At 38.7% G+C, this 23,504-nt stretch overlaps 1 protein-coding gene across 4 annotated transcripts in view; it reads left to right on the top strand.

The window, feature by feature from the left end:
- DIP2A (disco interacting protein 2 homolog A) overlaps positions 1-23,504 on the top strand; it is a 100,804-nt gene that overhangs the window by 34,633 nt on the left and 42,667 nt on the right. For 2 of the 4 annotated variants that reach the window (XM_054381216.1, XM_054381215.1), the window contains exons 3-7: positions 4,931-5,050; positions 11,515-11,634; positions 17,391-17,636; positions 21,998-22,126; positions 23,191-23,310. In XM_054381216.1, coding sequence (XP_054237191.1) covers positions 4,931-5,050; positions 11,515-11,634; positions 17,391-17,636; positions 21,998-22,126; positions 23,191-23,310 — 735 coding nt within the window. Of the gene's footprint in view, positions 1-4,930; positions 5,051-11,514; positions 11,635-17,390; positions 17,637-21,989; positions 22,127-23,190; positions 23,311-23,504 lie in introns of all 4 variants that reach the window. The other 2 variants (XM_054381214.1, XM_054381218.1) reach the window with 2 other exon arrangements.

Genomic DNA, 23,504 nt, shown 5'->3' on the forward strand with positions numbered 1-23,504 from the left:
GAATAGGAAAAATATGGTCCTGTCAACTTTTAAAGAATTTTCTGCACTGAATCTTCTATTTCAAACTTGGTGTTCAAGAGTGTTTCATTCAAGAGACTAGAAGTCATATAATCTAGGTTAACAATAATTGCAAGAAAGTATGTCCTGAGGAGATGGCTGTGGTAGTGCAATTCAGCAGTCAATTTGTCTGTGATCTGGTTAGGCTCCACAAAGAATCCTAGGTCCCTGTAGATTTGTCTGCTTAAATTTTCTTGTTCAGCCATGTTTTAAGGAGTGGTTGAAAAATAGCTGATTCTACTTTGTACTGCTTGATGGATAACACATTTCCTAAGAAATACTGGATTAACCAATTTGTCTACCACTTCTGCCTGGCTTTGCATTAAGATGACAGGAATCTAGCTTTAATACGCTAGAGAGTGAGTGAGCGAGCAGGCTCTTTGCCACTGAACACACAGAATGATACTCTGGCAAAAAGACAAAATTTGCTTAAAGCTCTAAGCAAGCTACTGACTTCAGTTTCCTGACATATGTGTTCCATTAACCTAATTCTAGCTTGGAATTTTGTTAATTGATACAGCCTCAGCATGGCCCAGATTAGTATGTAGAGGTCCCCATGGCTTTGAGCCTCCAGTATTTTCATCATTAGCAATTTGATCACAGGATTTTTTTGTAACTCTCTTTGCTCAGTATCATTCCTGATAGGATTCATTAAATTTTGTGTTATCTATTAAGTTTTTGCAGACTAATTGATGATAATATTTTATATTTGTGACCTATAGCTTGTGTCTTTCTAAAGCTGATTTGGTCATTGTTTCTTTTCCAAGTATATGCATTGTCCTTTCTCTGTTGGTCTATGAGGTAAAGACTGCTGACCAGTTATCTCATGTTCTTCAATACCTGAATTCCACAAACCCTGATGTCTTCCTCAGTGCATCAAAACATAGCTCTACTTGTTTTGTTACAAAACCTTAGTTCATAGTATAATTCTGCTGATTGGTAAGGTTTCTAACAAAATGTAGGGTAGGCAGTGAAAATGCTGAGTAAGAAGTAGAATTCCTAGTGAAAGTAGAAAAAAGAGTAATGGAGAAATTGTTTGAAATGAAAAGTTTTGATTGCTGTAACTTCAACGTATGAATTAGAGACCTCGAGATAGGATTGTGTGTTGATGTGGTACTTGTAAAGGAAAAAGTGGTGGCATGGGTTCGGAAGCAACTGTGGAAAGAGACAGCTTCAATTGAGAGGAGAGGATGACTCTTCTATGAGTCTGCTGTAGGTTTTCCAACTTGAATGGGGACAGAGTTTTTTTATGATTTGTAGACCTCTTCCTAGCCAAGACACCTTAGGGTCATCAGGGCTCAAATGCCTTGTATTTCTGAAGACGGAAAGATCAGTGTAAGCTTTCCTTTCCCTGTCTTTGACATTTGTGAGTGTGGTAGCTAGAACTAACCTGAGAGAGTTCTGCTAGGCAAAGAAGTAGAACACTTCAGAGATTGTGTCTTGGACAACATTAGTGGTTTTTAGAAGCACCTAAAGGTGCTAAAAATGTACTTGAGTACTTAGAAGTTGTTTGTCAGAAGGATCTGCTAGAACTTGGTAATCTTAAAGATTCAAGAACACTTCCAAGTCAAAGAAGAAGAAATGAGATAAAAGCAAACATGAAAAATACATTGCTTGATTTCCATCTAATCCTGAGATGACTTGAGGCCATGCTTCAGCAGTTCAGTAGTGGATCTTCACTGAGTCATCCAGTAATACAGACTTGTTCTGCATCAGCTAAATGACTGTAATTAGCCACAGCACATGATGGTCTGTTCCTTATCTCAAGTCTGTTTTCGTAGATGTTAGGAACAATTTTGGTACAAGAAGAAACAATCAGTGCCAAATTCAAAACTACCATTTTATACCTGCTGCCTCCGATTGAATTTTCAGCCATCAGATTTCACATAAAAGTTCCAAATGTCTACCTCTTGGGCAAATTACGTGTAAAATTGTTGCTTTCATGCATTTATCATGAAAAAATGTGATTGGTACTTTAACCATACTGCAACTCCCACTGCTGCTGTCAATCAGTGACAATATAACAAATCAAAAGAGAAAAAATGTAGAGAAATGCAAATAGTAACCCAGATATTCTTCTGCTTTCTAAACCTGAAAGAACCACGCATTTTTTTATTTTCTTCTGAGAGCTGTTATTTACAGGTCACGGCGTGTTTGTCAATCATAAGTACTGGTCCAGATCCTAGTTTTGAGAAAGCTTACCTGAGTGAAGTCTGGCATAACGTGTGACCTACAAACGCCAAGGTGTTTAGGTCAAGCTTATTATGTTACTGGGGGGGTGTGGGGGGGAAGAAAGCTATTATATAGAATCACAGAATCAAGAAGGTTGGAAGAGACCTCAAAGATCATCGAGTCCAACCTGTCACCCTAAACCTCATGACTACCTAAACCATGGCACCAAGTGCCATGTCCAGTCCCCTCTTGAACACCTCTAGGGATGGTGACTCCACCACCTCCCTGGGCAGCCCATTCCAATGGCCAACCACTCTGTCTGTGAAGAACTTTCTCCTCACCTCCAGCCTAAACCTCCCCTGGCACAGCTTGAGACTATGTCCTAATGTCCTATATGAAGCTTTGCATCTCTTTTCTTGAGAGCTAACATCAACTTGCTGTGTTTTCCTGGATTTTTCCTGTGGTGCCTTAAATTCACAGACTTGCATGTCTCCAGTGTATTTTTTTTGGTAGAGTAATAGGGATTTTTCTTCTCACTTGTTACACTGAATTGACTGCCATTAATGGAATTTTATTTCTAACACTGAGGATTAAAAAACAAGCAAACAAATCCCACAACAATAGTAACCCCCTGTATGGGTTATTTTCTGTTAAAAGCAGTGCTAAAGGCTGCACTTTAAAAATAGCAAGTAACCTGAGCCTGTAGTTTTTCTTTAATGCAGCAAAACTTTGCCTCTGAGTATCATTACATCCAGTGGTCATTCAGTGGTATCAATTAAGCCAAGTTTTCTTGGTGATTTCATGTGAGACAAATTGATGCATATGGAGACATCTTTCACTTCTCTTACTAACTCTGCCTTATCTTATGTATTCGCCACCTTAAATAGTCTTAAAGACTGTTTATATTAAAACACATAGTTCTTCAGTTGTTTGGTTTTTTTTTTTTAATAAAGACAAGTGATTTCATCATGTTCTTTCACAGATCTTCAAGGAGCAATTTGAGGCCTAAAACAGAAATGCTATTCAGTGTCCTTTGCTCGTTTGTATGTTCCCAAGAGCTGATATTTTTCCACTGCATCAACGTCTTGATCAGTGAGGGCTTCATAAAGGCAGTTTGACATTCTAAAGCACCATACCTATCATTAGTGGTAATACTGCTTGTGAGCCATGTCATACAAAGAGAATCTGCCACTGGGGTTTAGTAAGCAGAGAAATGTTCTATTAGTTGGTATGTCTGGTGAAAGTGGTACCTAAAGATGTGCAGGAATTGTATAATAAAGGAATTATATCAGAAATCAAGGAGCTTTTTTCTCTTTTTGTCTAGTTTGTCCCAGCTGTTACTGGTTCTAATAAAAGGTTTTTTGCATAAATTTTGGTACGATTTGGTGTGCACCTTCCTCTGCTCCAGATTTGTCACTGATCAATTTCCTGCATTTGGGTCATTAAACCCCATTAATATTAAAAGGTGTTACTTCTTTTTCTCATGTTGTTATTCCTGAAAAAAATGAACTTACTTTGGCTTCAATGTAAGCAGAGTGTTTCATGCTCTTACCTGTAGTGTAAATCCATCTTCATCTCCTTTGCAATACTCTGGGAACTTTAGTTCTGATAAAACTTCAGCAATAGGTGCAAGGAAGAAGCTTGAGATAGGGGACAAGGAAGGTAGAAATAATTAGGAGCCTCTCAGGGAAAGCAGGACAGCATTGTAAAGGAAAATTGTATTCTACTTGGATGGAAGGGGAGGAGATATTCAAAAGTGATCTCTAAAACAGAAGACTGTCATCTAATTTGTGAGACAAAGCTAGGGAATAGTGTCTGTCATGACTGTTAATTTTGCTTCAGTATTTTTCATTACTTGATGATTAATGAGTGCATATTACAGAATCATAAAATGGTAGGAATTGAAAGGGACCTCTGGAGATCATCTAGTCCAACTCCCACCTCCTGACCCCCCACTAAAGAAAGATCACATCACAGTGGGTTTTAAATCTCTGTGGAAAGAGACTCCACAAGCTTTCTAGGCAGCCTTTCAAGTGCTCTCTCACCCTCAAAGTAAAGAATTTTCCCCTCCTGTTCAGATGGAACCTTCTGTGTTGCAGTTCATGCATGTTGTCCCTTGTCCTGTTACTGGGCACCACTGAAAAGAGTTTGGCCCCATCCTCTTGATGCCAGCCCTTGAGATATTTATAGGCATTGACAGCATCTCCTTTTAGTTAATACTCTATTAGCCATGCTGAACAGAAAGGCATAGTCAGCTAGCTTAGAAAACTGCCTTTAAGAGTGCAGTCCTTTGGAATTTTTCCATTCTCTGAAAAATATTTCTGCTCCTTCCAAAGGCTACACACCCTATCTGTTCCATCCAAAAGGTTGGACCGGATGATCTTTCAAGGCCCTTTCCAACCTGGGCTGTTTTGTGATTCCATATAGCAGTGATTTTAGTTTGTTTCTTTTTTTCACTTCTTTGTGGGTACTTGAGCCTAGCATTCAATAGGAATGGGATAAGTTTTACATACCCTATAGCACTGTGTTCTGTAGTTCCTTTTCTAGGGAATGCACAACTTTGGTGTCTTGGAGTCTATAATAGCCTTTATAGTTTCTTCCATTTGTAGTTTATAACAAAGTTGGTAAAACGACCTAGACATGGGAAGCAGATACTTTATTTGCAAACCTGATTTTGTACTGAAAGAAAACTGTCTTTCAGGTGTGGATCCATCCCTGCAAGCAGATAACAGAGTCCCAGGCTCTTCTCAAGCTACCACTGCTGTGTCTAAACAGCAGAAATCTCGTTCTACCAACTCAAGGGATGAGCGCTTCCGATCTGGTAAGGACAAGAAATGTAGCTAAAATGTCAGGGGTCTTCAGAGGAAAAGTGTCCAGCACAATAGTTCCTACGCCTAAAGAAACAGTTGGTACTGCTTTGGAAGAAGGAAAGTGGTAATGAATATTTTTCAAGATGCTCTTTGTATTTCTATACATGAGTGATTTGGTTTGAAACTAGAATGGAGTGTATGCTAGGAGGGAAACAAATTGTAGACATGCCTTCTGATGTTTTTATTACTGTAGATTTTACACCACAATTAACAATTTTCTCTTGTTTGCTGATTGGGTTTCCAATCTCTAGATCAGTTATTTAAACATTTAGAAGACTGCAGTGTGTGGGTTGTGTGTTTTGGGGATTTTTTTGGTTTGGTTGTGTTTTAGGTTTTTTTTCGTTTGTTTGCTTGTCTGTATGGGCTGTGTTGTTAAAGGAAGGTTACAGGATTATCATATTTATTGTAGCTCACTTTCAAATATTTCCTGGTTTAAAACAAGTGCACAAAAAAGGGAAGTGTCACAATGGATATTCTACTTAATTTTAAATGGACACCACTGTGACAAACCTGTTTTGGAAACTTCTGTGAAAATACCTTAATATCCTCATCACATCCTGTTTCCATTGTTACTTTTCAGGTGGTTGATGTAGACTGTTTCCCTGTGAAATTCTTTGTCACAATAGTGAGAAGCCTGATGTGTAGGGGATCTAGTTTATTTCTTGCACTTAGTTCTGGCCAGTGCCAGAACCTTAGGTAGTGCTTTATCTCTTTCTGTGGTTTCCCCTCACTGCTCTAACTCATGTTTCATTAAATGTTCTTGCTTAGAAGCTGTTCTTCACTTTGAAATGGAAACTTTTTAGGAAAAAATTCTTAGTTGCAACATGGGGAATTTGGTTTCTTTTTCCCCATTAGTTATATATGACAAGGTTTAGTGTGCTCAGGTGGTATCAGAAGCAAACACCAGTTGTTTTTACTGTGTTTGATTTAGGTTAAACTTATGTCTAAGGAAGGTAATGTAGATACAGCTTTCAGAAGCCAATATATTTTCCTCTTTTTTCCTCTCAAATTTTTAGGAAAAAAAATGCTTGATTTATTAAGTTAGTTCTCTTTATCTCAGTGTAGGGCTAGGCTGAAATTAAAAGGCAAGGTGTTTCGTACATGTATTTTTGCTCTTTGAAAGCATTACTACAGTGCTTCTAATAAATGTTGAATCACCTAGTTCGTTCAAGTCTCAGAATGCTTCATATTGCTGTCAATGCTCTGTCGTGGTTACTTGTGCTGTGTGATTTATGTATATGTAGTGTATGAACATAAATGTTGACAAGATGTCTTGGAAAATACCAGTTACTTGGTTCCTCCCAGTAATTTCAGATAAAAAGATTCACAGTTTCACTTCACAAAGCAGTCCTTGTTTATCTGAGAAATGACAGCTATACTAAAAGCACTTGCTACCTGAGGAAAAGGTGTTCACCACCACCAGCTTGAAATGCTCTTACGTTTTTTAAATATCCCTGTATGTTGATACGTTACTTCTCGTGAAGGATAAGCAGCTTTAGGCTCTAGGTTTGGGTACTATTGTTTCTTCTATCAATTGTGTGTCTTACTTATTCTAGACTTTTGAGGGGAGCTGGGTGGAAAGGTGTTGTTTCTTCTGTTCCTATTTTCTTCCAGCCTTTTTGTTGTTGTAGTTATTTTATTTTTCTTTCTTCGCATCTCATCAGTTCTGCTATGTCCTTTTCAAGAATAGTTAATGAGGCTAAAATGCAACTTTTGGTAGAACAGAATCTCTTGAGCAATGAGTTATTTTAGAACCACCAATCTAAATTACTTAAAAATAATCAAATTAAACAATTTTGCCTTTTTATGTAATTACTTACACCATTTACCAGGTTTAAGCACTTCTTTTATATAGTTTCCTCCTAGTTGTTGCCCATTTAAATTAGCTGTATCTTCCATCATCCACAGATTTTATCTTCAAGCAGTAAATATTATCAACAGATTTCCAACAGTGAATACCATCAATAACTCCTGCAGGCTACTAAATTTCCTAAGAGTACCTGGAACAGCATTTAATATTACAGTGCTTTAACCGGGGTTTTGTTCTGTTAAATGGTGATGACAGTGTGTTTAAGTGAGACTTGCAGAGGCTTTGCCAGTATTGGTCCATGATAAGTGCTAAGACCCTCATACCCTCAGTTCAGAGGACAATTGGTCATGGCTGTATTGCTGTTGCTACTGGCTTTCAGGAAGAGTGTGTGGTTTCCAGTGGAGGCATTGTGCCTTTTCCTATGTTCAGTCCCATTACTGCCTGGTTTGGGGTGAGAACACAAATGAGTTAGCTGGTAAACCCTTCAGGGTGTCTGAAAAAGCTTTCCTGGTAGCTATACCTTTTCTTTCCACTCTTGCACTTTTTTTCTGGTTGCTATTCTTCAGTCAGTTGAATATATACCTAATATGCAGCCAGTTCTCCCATCTTGCCTGGATCAAGATGCAGAGATGCATTTGGGAAGCTCCTCCAGAGGAGAGGAGCAAGCCTGCTCAGCATGCAGGGTGATACCTGCACAGCAGCTCTCTCTTTTGTTTCATGTGTTAAAGCTTGATCTCACACTGATTGTCTGTGCTCTGTCAGCCTTCCTGGGCTCACACTAGCTTTTTCTGAATTATTTTTGCTTTTTATTTTTTTTTCTTTTTTTACTGGCAAACCTTGTCACAGTAATGCAATCATATGAGACATAAGTGTGCAGCAGCCGTTTGTAGATGCAAGCTGTGTTGGTTGCTATAGAAGTTCTGGGAGCAGAAAGGAAACTGGTTAACCTATGAATGCCATTTTTCTTCAAACAATTGTAGAAATTCTTTTTCCTGTGCCTAAGGCAGGAACAAGAATCAGAGGCTGATAAACAAGGTAAGGCTCCAAACAGGGAAGAAAAATATTATTCTAATAGCTGGAGGGTTTAGGGTGCAAGATTCAAGGTGATTCGTAATCCACAAACTGTTTCTCAGTTTTCCTCCCCATTAATTTTTAAGGACATATAGAAAATGAGAGTAGATGCATAAGAAGGAAGAAGAGATGGTGCAGTTGACTACAACAGAGGAAGGAAAAATGTTTTGAATCAGTAATAAGTGGTTGATGGTTGATAGCAGCCCAATGAAGTGCAGAAACTTAGAGCTATTTTTTCAAGGCTTTTTTTTGCTTTTGGCGTATGTTTTGGGTTTTTTTCCTGACTTTGGTATCCATAATCTTCATGTTAGTAAGATGCTGAGCTTGATGTTCATCTCCTTCAGTGTTCACTTCTGAGCATTTATGTTCCCTATTCTCAAAAATATGGTGTATTACAGATCACATTTGATCTGATTTTTAATGAAGAAAACTGAAGTCCACAGTTCTTAAACAGTAAATTAGTTTCAGAGTAAATGTTAAAGAATTTAGTAGTAGATGATGGTAGAGAGCTTTTTGCAATTAGAGCTTTTTGCAATTCTAATATCCATTTAAACTGTCATTTATAATAAACTTTTTTTTTTTGGTACTCTAAATGTTCTGCTTCTTTGAAATTATTTCCTTTTACTTCTTTTAGTAAAGTCTTGTTTCATCCTGCACATGAGGCTCTTGAATGAAATGTGGAATAGGAACAAAGCATTCCAGGGAAGTGAAACAGATTACTTAATTTATTTGGCAGAGAAGGGATGATCCTACTATCCAAGGACAAGATATTAGAAAAAAGTTTCAAGCTGGAAATAGATCTTAATGAATACAGAAGGAACTGAGTTAAATCAAAGCTATTAAAAAAAATCCAAACATGAAACAGACTAAAAAGTTATCCTGACTGTCTTCTGCTTGCCTTTTTATTGTTTAATACAGTATTTTACAGGTTTTGGGATAGGAGCTAGGAGCACTAGAGGAAGAGGTTGTACTGATTTTGCCCTCTGGAAATGGAATAAAATGTAGTTCTTAAACTTGCTGCCACAAATCTGTGTGATGTTATGACCAATCCCACTCTGTTAAAATGTCTCAACACATCTGTGCCTCAAGCTAGTCCTTTCCAGTTCCTAAATATACAGCTAGCTAAGAACGCTTTCATTTTTTTCACTGCAGTGTTATTTAATGAATTTACATACATATTATAAATACTGTGTGTTACTTTTCTCTTTTGGCAGATTTTTTTTTTAGAAGAAAAAGTTTGTTTCCCTTCTTCCTACAAGATGCTAATGTAACACAAAAATATACTCTAAATTTTATGTGAATATATATGTGGTTGAAGTGAATGGATCGAGTAGTTACAATCTCTTTTAAAAACATGCAGCTTGGTTTTGACTTCAGGCTCTGCTGTGGAATTGTGTCCTGCAGATTTAACATATTTCCCTAAATTTGAAGGGGCAAAATTTTTAAAGGTTATTCAAAAATAGCCTCTAATTAATATTCTCAAGTCTACGGATAGCGGTAATGTCCTTGGTGTGTCTAATTAACAGCGTAACAATTAATTTCTGGAGTTTTATCAAATTAAGAGGTTTGCTTTCGGATGTCTATGAGGATAAACTTCAGTGGTGGGTGTTTACAGTGGAGAAGACCAGAAATAAAGATCAGGAGAAACCAAGATTTGGCAAAAAAAGCAGTAGCCTAGTTGTGGGGAAGGGTGGCATGTGGTGACAGAGCAAGGGGTGTAATGGCTTCATGCTGGAAGAGTCTGGATTTAAATTAGATGTTAGGAGGAAATTCTTCCCCATGAGGGTGGTGAGACACTTGAAGAGGCTGCCTGGAGAAGCTGTGGAGGCTCCAACCCTGGAAGTGTTCAAAACCAGGTTGGATGGGGCCTTGAGCAACCTGGACTAGTAGGAGGTGTCCCTGCCCATGGCAAAGGGGTTGCAATTAGATGATCTTTAAAGTCCCTTTCAACCCAAATGATTCTATGATTCTGTGTTTTGTTCCACAGCTTCCTACTGGTTCACAGTGATGCATAGCGCTTTGTTATTTCATAGAAACCTTTCATTCTCTGGGATGCTCAAAAGTCTCTTCTGATTTTTGTTAAAATATATATGGATTAGCTTTACTCTAAGCCATCTCTTGCTTTGTTAAATTTAACTGGAGTTGATCAGCGTATTTTAAAATAAAGAGAAATAATCCTGTGTTGAGCATGACCAAAGCAGGTTTAGGACTAGTACTAGAAATGTATGGAGCTTTACTTCTAGTCATTATCAAGGTTAATCCCTGTAGGTATGAAGCAGAAAAATTACCTTTTTCAATTACCTCTGTGTATGTATGTTACATGTCTGAGTTTCATACCTATAGATCTATCAACCCGTTACAGATTTGCAGCCTTGGATCGATATTTAATGAAAGAATACATCTTCTTTTGGTGGGTTTTTTTTTGGGTTTTGGTTGTGTTTTTAGGGTTTTTATCAAAGTGGATAGTTTGTTTAATTCATCTTTAGCAGCTTTCACATAAAAGAAATGTGGCAAGACAAAAGCATACTGATAATACTTGCATCCTTTCTTATTTTTGTGTAAGTGAGCTTGAATCTCAGGTTGTAAGTTAAGGTGTATTTTTGATCTGCCTCATTTCTCCTTGGCATCTGCTCACTTCTTAGGCATTTTCTTTCTGCTCAATTCTCATAAATGTTCTTTCTACATAAATTTTAGCTTTTGGCACCATTGAAATATGTGAAATAAGATGAATCTGCTGAAGGGAATTTAGAATTACTTGAATATGTTAGCTGCAGTGTGGTCTTGACTGAACACTAAATTCCTCTTTATTCTCAGTTTCATCTTGAAAATAAGAAGCTCTAAAATAGACCCCGTGAGTATAGTAGGGAAATTTTTGCTTTCAGCAATGTGAAAACACTTTGTATCTCTTCCCTAATTCTTCATATGTATTTAACCTCTCTGGGTTTTATTGCTTTGCGTTCTTTAGCCAGAGCTTCAAGTAGACATTTTTCACTTCTTTTCCCGTTGCGGATTTGGAGGATGAAGAGTGCAATGCTGTTGCCATTTTACAGCATCTGCATTGAAACTTTCCCCCCCAAATGAAAATAAGTCATAGCTCAAAACAAATGTATTCTTTAACTTCAGTATTGGTTTTCCTAAATGATATTCACAAAGCTTTTCAAGTAGATTTCATAAGGAAAATATGTCAACTTGACCCTGCTCTTGAGCTGAATTTGACTGTGAGGCAGGCATATTTGTTCAATCCTGCTAAACACTGTTGAATGAGAAACAACAGTTATCACAGATTCTGAACTGAAAACCCTGTTGCAGTAGTTTAGGTTTGGACCTTTCTGCTCTCCAAGAAGTGCTGCTTCCTCTGAAGCTGAGAACCTTCTCCTTTTTGTAAGCTGAGAAATCAGTTGGGCTAGACAGGACGAAAGCCATAAGGGCCATCATGTGTGATTCAGCCTTTGAATTTGAGCTTTCCGTGTTTTCAGAAAGAAATAACAGTTAAGATTAATCTCTTAACCTTTTTTTGTTTGTTTTTCTGTGTAGATGTCCACACTGAAGCAGTACAAGCAGCACTTGCCAAGTACAAAGAGAGAAAAATGCCCATGCCTTCAAAGAGACGGTCTGTTCTTGTGCAGTCTTCAGTAGAAACATACACACCTCCAGGTATCTATTAACATAGATTAACATCTTGCCAGGTGAACATAATGGCAAAATATAAAGAGCAAATGCTTTGTTCTGCTAAGATGTAAGTATGTTGCAATAAACGTCTATATTCATGGCTATATTTCCTGATAATCAGGTGTTGGTTGTATTTGTTCTTTGATGTCTTTCCTCAAGATTTTAAGTGTCTTATGAAGATGCTGTAGCTGCTAAAGGTATGCTTGAATGCAGTAAGAGAGTGAGCAGTTGCCCTTTATGCATGAAGTATATTCTCTTATGTTAATGTCTTGCTTGGAAGGAGGTACTCTTGGCAAGCATGACAGAGCTGTAAATAGGTTTTTTTCATGTTGCAAAAGATTATTTTCTCAAGAGTTGAAGAAAATGCCAGAGCATTAAGTTGCTGCATTAGCTTGCAGAACTCTCTCATCTGGTGGTTCCAACTGTGAACAACTTAAAACATTCAGAAAGTTGTGTGCTGTAATTATTTAGATTGTTTAGGTCAGAATGTTTAGGAGGAAAAAAAGTAATTTTCCTGTTGTCTGACAATAAATTCTCTAGAGATTAAGAAAATCTTTCTCCAGGTAACATATCATGCCAGCAAGCTGAGTGTCTCGTATACAAAGAAGAGGAATTTCCCCAAGCTCTTGGGTTTTTAATGATCTGTTCTTGTCTTTCCCAGTGTGGTCCAGGAGTTAAGGTATAATGACTTGTAGTGACCTGCTCCATCATTGCATTTCTTACCCCTGTTCTGTAAAAGCACAGATCTGCTGTGTTGCTCTCTTGCTTCCTGGGCTATATTTCTTTTTTCTGTTCTTCCCATTTAAAGGAAATTCCACTTTTCATTGCTTGTCACACACTTCGGATATTGGTTTTGTAGGTTCTCTGGCTACTTTATTAGTTAAATAATAAGCAGTTTCTGTTGTAGTTTTACAGATCATCTTTCTTCACCCTTATGTTTTTGCCTATAAGATATGTGAAGGTATCATGCCTTTCAATTAGTTTATTCTTCTAGTCCTTGTAAACTTGGAAGTTCATGAGGACATCTCTTACAGCAGCATGGTTATCATACTGTTGAGGTTTCGTACATACTTGTTGGTTCTGTAGGTGAAAGTTGTGAATTGCATAAAATGAAATTCTGGAGAATATTAATGTATAGTGACCAGCTGCGTATGAGGCTTTAGGAAAGAGGCCCTGAGGTTTCAGTTTATAGATCTTCAAAGCAATATTTCTTTCCATTCTTCAAAACACCTGATAAGTGTTTTTCTTGCATTGTCAATGCATTTTCTTGTATTGATAATGCATTTCTTGTAGCATCACTCTGTCCTTTTCTCTCGTTCCCCTAGTATGACAAATCACTATGTGCTTGACATGAGGTATATCATAACAAGAACGTGCCACTGTTCTGCCTAAGATTTGGTGTGCAAAAAATAGCTGGCCTCCAGAAGCTCTGAGAGTGAGGACAGCTAGGCTTAGCTGTATCCCTTTACATTTAAAAGTAGGAGGAATCTTCTTGCAGTACTTTTGAGAGAACCAAACTATTCTCTTTGGAATAGCTTTGGGACAGACTTGAAGCAGTGCCCTGTGGCTATATCTTTGCCCATGCTTCCTGAGGTCAGGGCTCTGCAATGCTGCTCTGAAGGAGCAAAATCTCAGGTGGAATTGAGAGAAAAAAAAAAAGTAAAGTAAAAGTAAAATGTTAGATTATGTGATACAAAGTGGTCTTCATATCATCACAGGAGCACAAGTGAGGGAGCCCATCCCCCGCTACTCTGAGGCTTGTCCCAGGAGCAATCAGCCTGTCACAGACCCAGCTACACAAGCCCAGAGAGGCATGGGGAAGAATGGCAGGGAGGAACCCACATTAAGGAGTGGGGAGAAAAGTCATCCTGTCCAGCCCCCTCCCAGGCTATCCCTGGAGTGCCTCAGTCTTCCTGTATAGGCATGAAACCCCTCAAGGCCAGTCAATACTAGTGCACCTTCTGGACTGAAGGGGGATGCCATGAAAGGGTATAGGACACATTATGGGATCCAGGACAAAAATATCTGGGGAGTCTTGTTGCAGGATATTTAGGTGTGGAACCACAGGTGGGGAAGGGGGTTCATTTAGGGAGGGAAAAACTGTGGGGTAAATAACAGAGTAGGAGGATAAAAAAGACTAGTGTTGTATAAATGGCACACTTGCTTGTCTTTTCCTCCTGTTACACTCCATTTCTAACACCTCTCCAGAGGTGAGGGTCTCTGTATTCTGTGTGGAGTGGGACTGCAGTCTTGGGTTCATACATCCAAGTGCCAGCAACTGGGGAATCTGGGATCCAGGCACAGCTACTTGGCAGATGGAACGTCTGAGCCTAGCCGCTGAAAGGATCCGTGGTGTACACGGTGTGCATACTCAACAGGATGAGGCCATGGAATCTGGCCATGTTTCTGTGAGTGTTATTCTGTGAGGAGTAGTGTGGCCTGCAGGAGCAGGGAAGTGCTCGGTACCCCTGTAATCACCACTGGTGAGGCTACACCTTGAATACTATGTTCAGTTTTGGGCCCCTCACTACAGGAAAGATATTGAGTGTCCAGAGGAGGGCAGTGAAGGTGGTGAAGGGTCTAGAGAACCAATCTTAAGGGGAGCTGCTGGGACAACTGGGATTGTGTAGTCCACAGAAGAGAAGGCTGAGGTGAGACCTTATTGCTGTCTACAACTGCCTGAAAGCAGGTTGTAGTGAGGTGGGAGTTGGTTTCTTCTACCTAGTATCAAGTGATAGAACAAGAGGAAATGGCCTCATTTTGGACCAGGAGATTTAAACTGGATATTAAGAAAAACATCTTTACTGAATGGGTGCTCAGGCATTGGAACAGGCTGCCCAGGGAGGTGGTGGGATCAGTGTGCCAGGAGGTGTTAAAAAAACCCAACATGTAAAATGGCACTTCAGGACATGGTTTAATGGCCATGGTGGTGTTAGGTCAGTGGTTGGACTTAATGGTCTTAGATGTCTTTTCCAACTGAAACAATTCTATGATTCCATGATTACATGTTTGTGCTGCAGGAGAGTTGTCTTCTAACACAGAAGATACTGAATAGCAGTGCCATCTCTGCTCTCCACTGCCAAAGGATAAATCCTGCTGGGCTTTAGTGGGATACAGAAGCACCCTAACGTAGTACATTCTGAAAGAAAAGTAAAGTGGCTCTGCAATCTTTTGTCCTGTTTCTACTGAGGGGACTTGTTATATCTTTTTCGTTGTAAGAGAATGGGCCACTGGATGATTTATGTTATCATAGAAGGTCAGGCTGTTCAAAAATATCCTGAGGACTTGCCTCAGCTGTATCAGTTCACAAAAATAATTCTTTTTATTGGTCTGCCTTTGTTTGCAAAGTTAACTCAGCAAGAAAGATCTGAAATTGCAAAGAACTTGAGGAGTGCTGAAGTAGTTCTGTTGTCTTGAGCCATTAAACCACTGCTTACAGGCAGAAGTTAATGCAATTAAACTCAGTCTTTCTAAGTAACTGGATTTTTGTTCCAGTTACCATTGGTCACCAGGAAGGAAACACTGGATTTTAGTCACCACATTAAGTGCAAACCTAACTCCTGACTTGCAGTAATGAAACTGCTTTCATCAGTCACCCTTCCAAAAAATTTATTGGACATTTGTTTTTGTCCCGTTGAGTTTCTTGTCCTTCCCATACGGATTTCACGTGATGAATACTAGGCTTGATGCAAGTTTGGTCCAAAGGGTGGTGGTTTCTGTGACTGTCTTGGATCAACTCCCAGCCAGGAAGAACTGCAAGCCAAGCACAGAGCATTCCATGCACAGTGCACTGAGAACTGCTAATTAACTCTTGTAGCTGCCCCAGAGATAGTTACTGATGTTACCTTAATACTTTTCTGTTGTAATTGTGCTTTGATACTAGAATGTTTTTACTAAAGATCCTCCATTTTTATACACTGTTAATATTTTTCATTTGAAGAGTTTTGGGGGTTTTGGCTTGGTTTGTTTTTTCTCTTATGTAAGACATATGAAAGCTTACAAGTTTTAGAGAGTCTTCATTAAACTTGGGTCTGAACAAGGAGATACTATCTGTAGGTATTCTTTGAGAAACCTGTTTTTTCTCCCTATAGTTTTATTTCTTACAATGAAAGTGATAGTATAGTGCAAATGTGGGCACCTGCCTTTGGAAACCTGGCTTTTTGTAATCCTGCCTTATTCTATATTTCTGGAATTGCTTATTTTTTGCTTTCTGCATAAAAGAAAGGGAAGGGTGCAAACACTAAGGGGCAGGTTTGGCTCCTCTCCCAGAGAAGATGGAGTCAGCAGCCAAAAACTACAACCATGGCAGTAGACCAGAAATAATCATACAAGCATGAAGCCAGGAATGGTGATGCACCACAGCTGTATCTTCTCAAAGATTAATTGTTTGTGCATTTGGATTCAAAATTGTCATGTTTGAGTAGGGATAGTCAAATAATAAGAGATCTACAGTTTAAACTTTGAAAATGTCATCAAGTTAAGCTTGCTTCTTAAGAAATTATTTCTGATTTTTTTTATGGTTTTAGACTGTTTAAGGTCAGTTTTTCTGAAGCTATTGGGAATGTACATATTCTTGAAAAGAAAATTAAATACCTAATAACAGAAATTTGTTCCCAAAGATGAGGAAAAGATCTTCCCCCTTCCCCCTTCCCCCTTCCCCGTTTTCAATATAGAAGAACAGTTACTTAAAAAAGGAAGAAGAAAAAAGCCAAAGTTAAGGTTGCAGAATTTATGATGTAATTCATCCCACTCCAACCCAGGTTTTCCTTGTTTGGAAGGGTTTCTAGAATATAGTAATGCACACCCTGCCTTTTCAGAAGCTGTTTTTCAGTTCCTGATGAGTTCTTCATTGGTTTGGGCTTTATGTGTGGCTTTACACTGCTCTTCACAAGCTGACTTGATGTGAACTTTATCAGTATATAAGGATCAAGTTCTTAAATACAGCAGTCTCTTTAGAAGGGCAAGTTTTTTTCTGTAACAAAAGTTTCTATTTTTCATGCAAAAAACACAGGGTTTTATTTTCTTGATATTTAGAAAAGACCTTTTTGTTAATTATTGTGGAAAAATTGAGTGCCAAAAGGAAACTTCTAGAATGTTGTAAAAAATGGCATGGTAATTAAAATAGACCTTTATCAGACTTTTGACAGCAACAAATATTCATTGAGAATGACAAGATATTTTACTAAGCATTTCTATGTAGTACTTGTTAATGGCAGTTTATGTGGATAACATATAGCTCTGAATTTTTTATAAAACTATTATTAATTAAATTACTTTCATTGAACTTTATTGTTCAATGAAATTGAAAAGTGGGGAATTCCCTCTCCAAAAATAAAATGCCCAATTAAAAAAAAAATACAATTTATTCAGACAGTATGAGATCCAATTTAGCTGTTAAGAACAAGACCTGTCCTTTCAGTGGAACAGGTGTGGTGTGCTCACTGAGAATAGCTAGGGAATGTACTAGGTACCCTAGGTAGAAGCCTTGTTTGAGTCTTACATCATTCAAAATGCAGGAGGTAAATGAAATCTTACTTCGGGTGTTCTAGGTACGATGTGTAGAAGTTGTTGCTTTAACCTAAAAAAATGGCAATGAGCAGAATTTGTGCATGTGATGCTTAATACATGCATCTCATGTGTAGCACATGAGAATGCTAGGTGAAGAACATGGAAAAACTTCATGTTCCCGTCTGTTGGGTCATTCCCACGTTACATGCCTGTCATCATTATTTTAATCACAGACACATCGTCAGCATCAGAAGATGAGGGCTCGTTACGTCGGCAAGGACGGATCTCCTCCACTCCGTTCCAGAGCCACTCCAACGTAGAGCCCTGGCTTAACCGGGTTATTCAGGGCTCCTCCACCTCATCCTCTGCATCCTCCACCTCATCTCATCCAGGAGGGAAACCTGCTGCTGCTTCCAATACTGCTACTGCCACCGCTGCTGCCACTGTTCTTGCAGATCTCATGGCACACACCCAGCTAGGTTAGTAAAAAACTGCCTGTGTGGTTGGAATAAATTCAAATTAAAAATCACAAAGCAGGGATAAACACAAAAATCTGCACCAGAAGATATCTGTAAATAGCCTTAAAATGTACAGTCCACAGACCAGGTATGTATGATACATATATTAAACCAACCTAGTTGTTCATGAGATCTGAACGTGCATTCTTCTTGGTAAAATGCTTGATTTATCAAGAAACTAAAGTTCCATTTGACTGGATTCAAAAGCAGAATTTCAAAGGGATCATATTTTTGGTGCATGCTTTTTGATCTGTGTATATTTATCCTAGATAATATCAGGTTATGGATTTCAAAGGTAACTCAACTGGTAAACATCCAAAAGACCAGAAAAATATCCAGAGTTTCTTGGAAAGTTATGAAGTCAGAGGTACTGACAAAGCTAGCTTTCAAGTGCAAATGCGTGTCTAGGGTCTCTGAAATTCAGAGTATTCTCTGGATCTTCTTTGTGGGTTAGGTGCAGACAGAAACAGTGACTTGTCTCACTGTGCAGTGATTGACATCCCAGTTTTCACAGAGCAGGCAGTTTTCTGCAAGTCAAACCGAGATGGAACGAGTTAGTAGCTTGCTTTGTGTTCTGGAAGGCTCCTTAGGTGTCAAGAAGTCTGGAAGGAGTCTTTCCTACTTGCTTTTTCTCCCTCCTTTGTTTTGTATGGTGATCTCTTTGCTGGGGACACTAAGCAGGGAGAGGAATTCTGATACCTGAGCTTTTATAAGGTAAAACGTTTTCCCCAAGCCTGCTTAGTGCTGTTGACTTAGAAAGTTCCTGCATGCTGAAGTGTTGGGTTTTGGTCTTCCAAACTTAGGAGCAGCATTTGACTTGTTAGTTTTTCTGCACTTTAGCAGTGTTTCATCCATAAACACAGTTAGAAAGATCTGCCTCTTCAGTTAGCTTGGCTTTATTGCTAGGGACATTTTTCCTATTTGTACAAAACATGCTCATCTTATTCCCTTTCAGAAAAGAATTTTCATCTTCCTGTTTCCAAGTTTATTTATAATGAAGTATTGGCTTGTAGGATCTTGTTTTGTGTTCTGGCTGGCCTTGGTACACTCTTTGTTTTACTGGTCCAAGACCATTTAATAAACATCTTTAAAATGTCCCGTTTGGTAGAGTGGTTTCCTAGAGACAAAACAGTCATACACAGCCATCTCTAGGTCTAACTCAACTTCTTGCCAGGTAGGGACTTTTTTCAAGTGTTTGTCTTCACCCTGAGATTCCTCCTTAGACTACTTTAATACCTAGCTCTTAATTTTCTGTTATTGTATCCCATATGTTCTTTCTTGGCCACTGCTGTCTTTTGCATTTGTCTCCATCTTCTAATTAGTAATGGGAAGGCACTTCAGTCTAAATCCATTTTTTTCCCTGAAGTTTTAAGTCACTTCTTGGTTTTGTTTTTTTTTTTTTTTTTTTGACTACTTGCTCATTCTTTCTTTTTTGCTGCTTTGCCACAGTATCTCTAGATGACATAGACTAATCTCATGGATTCCATGGACATATATTAATAAAATGCCTAAATAATTAATTAAGCTAATGTGGTTTTTATCTGAGCATAAATCCTGAAAATTGAACTTATTCCTTCTTCATGCATAGAAAGAATTTTGCCTTCTCGAGGCAGAACTGGGAGGGAGAGTCCATTCTCTGCTGCATGTGAGATGAAATAGCTGTGGACAGCAGAGAAGTAGTTCATAAGGACCCCTGCCATTTCCCTTCTATGGTGATGGACATTGTTTTGTATGAAACTTGGCTCTGAAATGCTTTTATCATGCATGAATGATGTAGATTAGCACCTCCATATATAGCTTTGCCTTTTCTTTGCTTGTTTTCAGCTGGGAAAGATTGTCAGTGGCTTTTTGTTTCTTTTCTGAGCATTCTCTCTTTTTCTGTGATTTCTGTAAATATTCCCAAATAGCCAATTCCTTCTGTTACTTTCTGACTATCTAGTGGCAGAGCTTTTGTATTTCAAGAATCTGCCTCATGCATGTGGGTGGAAGATTGCTTTTCCCAACAGGAATTCGCATGGTAAAACCTACACCCATTAAGCATTTCAACATATGCAAACTTTATGCATGGCTTCTGGCTGATGTGCATCCAATCTCACTGTGTGTGTCAGTGTCTCTTGTTCTCTCTCTCCATTGTTATGTTGGTACCTATGTGCCTATCGCTTTGAGTGTACATTTTGAGTCATCTTAACGTTCAATGGTGGCAGTTTCATCTACAGGAATACCAGTTTGGGGTCTTCCACTGATGAAGCCACAGTTGTAGATATTTCTCAATTGTAGTTCTTGCTGGTGTGTTCAAGGGGTGGAAGCTTTAGACATTGATAATCACTGCAGGGTCTGTAAGATGAGAGGTATGAATTTGGGGTCCCATACTGCAGTATGGGAATTAGGTATATTTAACTCTGTCTTTTTCTGTGATTAATTTGTATGCTGTGTGAAGTCAGTGTTTTAGGACTTTGGTAAAGGAAAAAACCCAACCAAAAAGCAACTCAAAAAGTATGTAGGACAGAGTGAGAATGTTTCAATTTACTCTGAATACAGGGACTTTCTATACACCTTGTAAAGTGGTTATGGGCATCAGTTTTACGCATAGCCACCACCTTTTCTTGTCACTGGTTCTAACTCAGGCATTTGTCAGAGATATTAAGTGCTACTTTGTCCTTCTTGTTCCTTACCCACATGAAAGGAATTTATGGTGCTTTCATAGTACCCATGGAGAAAAGTCTCTGCGATATAAAAAAACGCCATTGCAGTGATGACCACTGGAAAGAATGGGGATGGATATAATTTTTTCTTCTGGCAGCCCCTCTAAAAGTGCTTAAAGCTGTTCTGGTGGCTTGTATGTTAGTTCTGTAAATCTGTGAAACAGAGCTATGAACACTTGTTATCTTAGTGCTAATCACTTCCTTCAAAAGTGTGAGGTCATGTACATATTTCACAGCACTGCCTAGATCTCCCTATGCTGTGAGTTGCTGCTGCAGGATTTGTGGCATGCTGAGGTCTTTCAAGAGGTGTCACTGCAAAGCTGTGTGACCCCAATCACTGCAGCACGATATTCTTAAGATCTTTCCTGTTGCATTCCTATTTGTACTTACTAGGATTCTGAGTATTTCAGGCCTCAAATTCTTGTTTTTTTCCTTATTTGAACACTTCTACTAGATACTGCCATTCTCTAACCTGTGATTCCATCCAAAACTGGCCACAGTTTTGGAATGATGATATTCCTTCAGCATCATTCTGCAGCAAAAAATGTGCAGTTCCAAGCAAAGCAGACTTTTGCCTCAAGTCTTTTTCAAGGTGGCTTTCAAGCCCCTGTGAGTATGTGAGGATTCCATGTTTTCCCTATGTAAATATATATATTATTTAAAAAATGAAGTATTTATTGCTCGTGGCATGCACCATTAAAATGAAACATCATGTTGTGTCCCACCACAAATGACCACCTCATGCCTCAGAAACCCTGGTGGTAGATTAAACTGTTGTGAGCAGTGTATATGTATAATGTTGACATCTACACCACAGGTGTTTTATTATATTACAGACAATCAGTCTGTTCTCACTGATAGGTGCCACAGTGAAGAGTATACCATGTCTGTACCATAACACAAACAAAGCTTTCACCTGCAGTCTCATTGTGACACTTAAAAACAGGTGATAATAAAAGCTGCTAAAGGAAGACCATGACTGGTGTTACAAACTGCAGTGACAGTTCAAGTCAGCAATTTCTGAGGGAGTCTCTCATCTTGCCCTGTCCATCCTCGAGATGTGTTCCAACCTAAGTATGCTCTTTGCCATCTTAAATTGTAATCTGTGTTTCTCAGCAAGTCTTACAGACTGTAGAATGTCGACAAGTGCTTTGTGTTTTCCTGGGGCAAAGTTCCCTTCTTTTAAACAATATGCTTTTCTCCCTTTCTCTTCCTATGGGACTTAAACTAGTTATTCCAGTTTTGTGGTGAGGCTATGGATGCCTGTATTTCTTCTGAGAGAAGTGAGACAGGCTTTCTTTTAAGACTCATGATGTTTACTTCTAATAATCTCCTTTCTTTCACCTTGATGTGATAGACTGACCCACTGCTCTGTTGATTTGTCAGAATTTGTTTGGATCCCTTTGAAAGCTGGAATAGCTTCTCTTCGCCCTAGAGAGACACAACGGTTCCTTTACAGATTCCCCCTCTGTCTAGGAGATTTTGGTTACCATTTGATTAGAGAAACCAGTTTTGTTAAAAACACATGAGAAAACAGCAAGAATCATGCAAGAAGCAACATCAGATATATTGATTCTTAGATGACTGATGAGGTCCCATGTCTGCCTTCTATTTCTGCAGATAACCACTCTGCACCTCCAGATGTAACCACTGGCCTGGTGGAACATTTACATCATGAGCGTCCACAAGTAGCATCAGTACGAGGAGTTCCCAGAAGCTACTGCAGCAGCATTTTGGAAACTGCAGATGGTGATTGTATTATAAACCTTCTACCTTTCAATCTGTGTCCTTTTTTGTGCGTAAGTGAATGCATCTCAGAGCTTGACACCCATCATGTGCTGCGTGCCAGCTCCCTCCAGAGCTTTGCAGTAGTATCATGAGTCTGTCAGTACTGCAATTCCTGTGTTCTGCTGGTGAGAACCATGTCCCCATTTTGGTATTTTCTGTAGTAAAATGTCCTTGTCTCACATTTTAATTTTATATTTTCTCAGAGCTTTAAATTTCAGCAAATGTAAACAAATGTACACATTTATATTTAAAGTGAATGTATCACATAGGGAAATGAAAATCAATATTTGATGTGATTTAGTTGTGATTGTTTTTTGCTAGCCCTGTACTGAAAGGTTCACTTACTTTTTCCAAGCATTCTCACATTTTGGAACTGGACAAATGTTAGAATGCAGCAAATTCCCATATTCTTGAAGAAAAGAACATTCATGGAGGTCACGAGGATGGGGCTGGGCTCTCCTCAGTGGTGTCCAGTGATAGGCAACGGGTACAAACTAGAACACAGAAGGTTTCGCTTGAACCAAAAGAAAAAAATCTTTATTTGGAGGGTGACAGAGCACTTCAACAAGATGCCTGAAGAGGTTGTGGAGTCTCCTCTGGAGAGTTTCAAAACCCACCTGGACACATTCCTGTGCAACCTGATCTAGACAAACCTGTATTAGCAGGGGGGGTTGGACTAGATGATCTCCACCCCCTACCATTCTGTGATTCTGTGATTTTTTCAGAGGTGTGTTGGAATCTTATGAGGGAAATTTAGTTTGAAAAGCTAAATTAAAATATGAGCAGGTATATGCATCAGCCAGGTAGTGAGGGAATGGAATTATTTTAAAACAAACAGATCCAGGGTTGAAACTTATACTGATTTAAAGCTGCTTTTTTTCCAAACAAGCTGCTCTTCTTAAATGACTCCTCCATCTGAAAAGTCTTGCTGAGCTTACTGTGGTGTTGTCAACAGTGTGGCAGCATGTGTTTTAGTGTATGTTTTCTTAATATATGGTAAGTAATAAATCTTTTCTTTTTGGCAGGTGTCCCAGTGAATAGCAGAGTGTCGTCTAAAATTCAGCAGCTTCTAAATACCTTGAAAAGACCAAAGCGCCCACCTTTGAAAGAGTTTTTTGTTGATGATTTTGAAGAACTGCTAGAAGGTTAATTTTCTTTCAAATACATTTTTCACTCTTTGTGTAAGTGGTTCATGAATGAACTAATACTTCTTAGCAAGTGTTACTTTCTTTTTCTCTTTCCAACAGAAAAAAAATCACAGTGGGTTTGTATTGGCAAAACAAAAGTTATATGCCATCACAAGTGCAACAATCTTGAACTCAGCTCTCCTGCTCAGATA

This window comes from Indicator indicator, chromosome 5, assembly GCF_027791375.1.
Source record: "Indicator indicator isolate 239-I01 chromosome 5, UM_Iind_1.1, whole genome shotgun sequence".
In the NCBI taxonomy this organism is placed as follows: Eukaryota; Metazoa; Chordata; class Aves; order Piciformes; family Indicatoridae; genus Indicator; species Indicator indicator.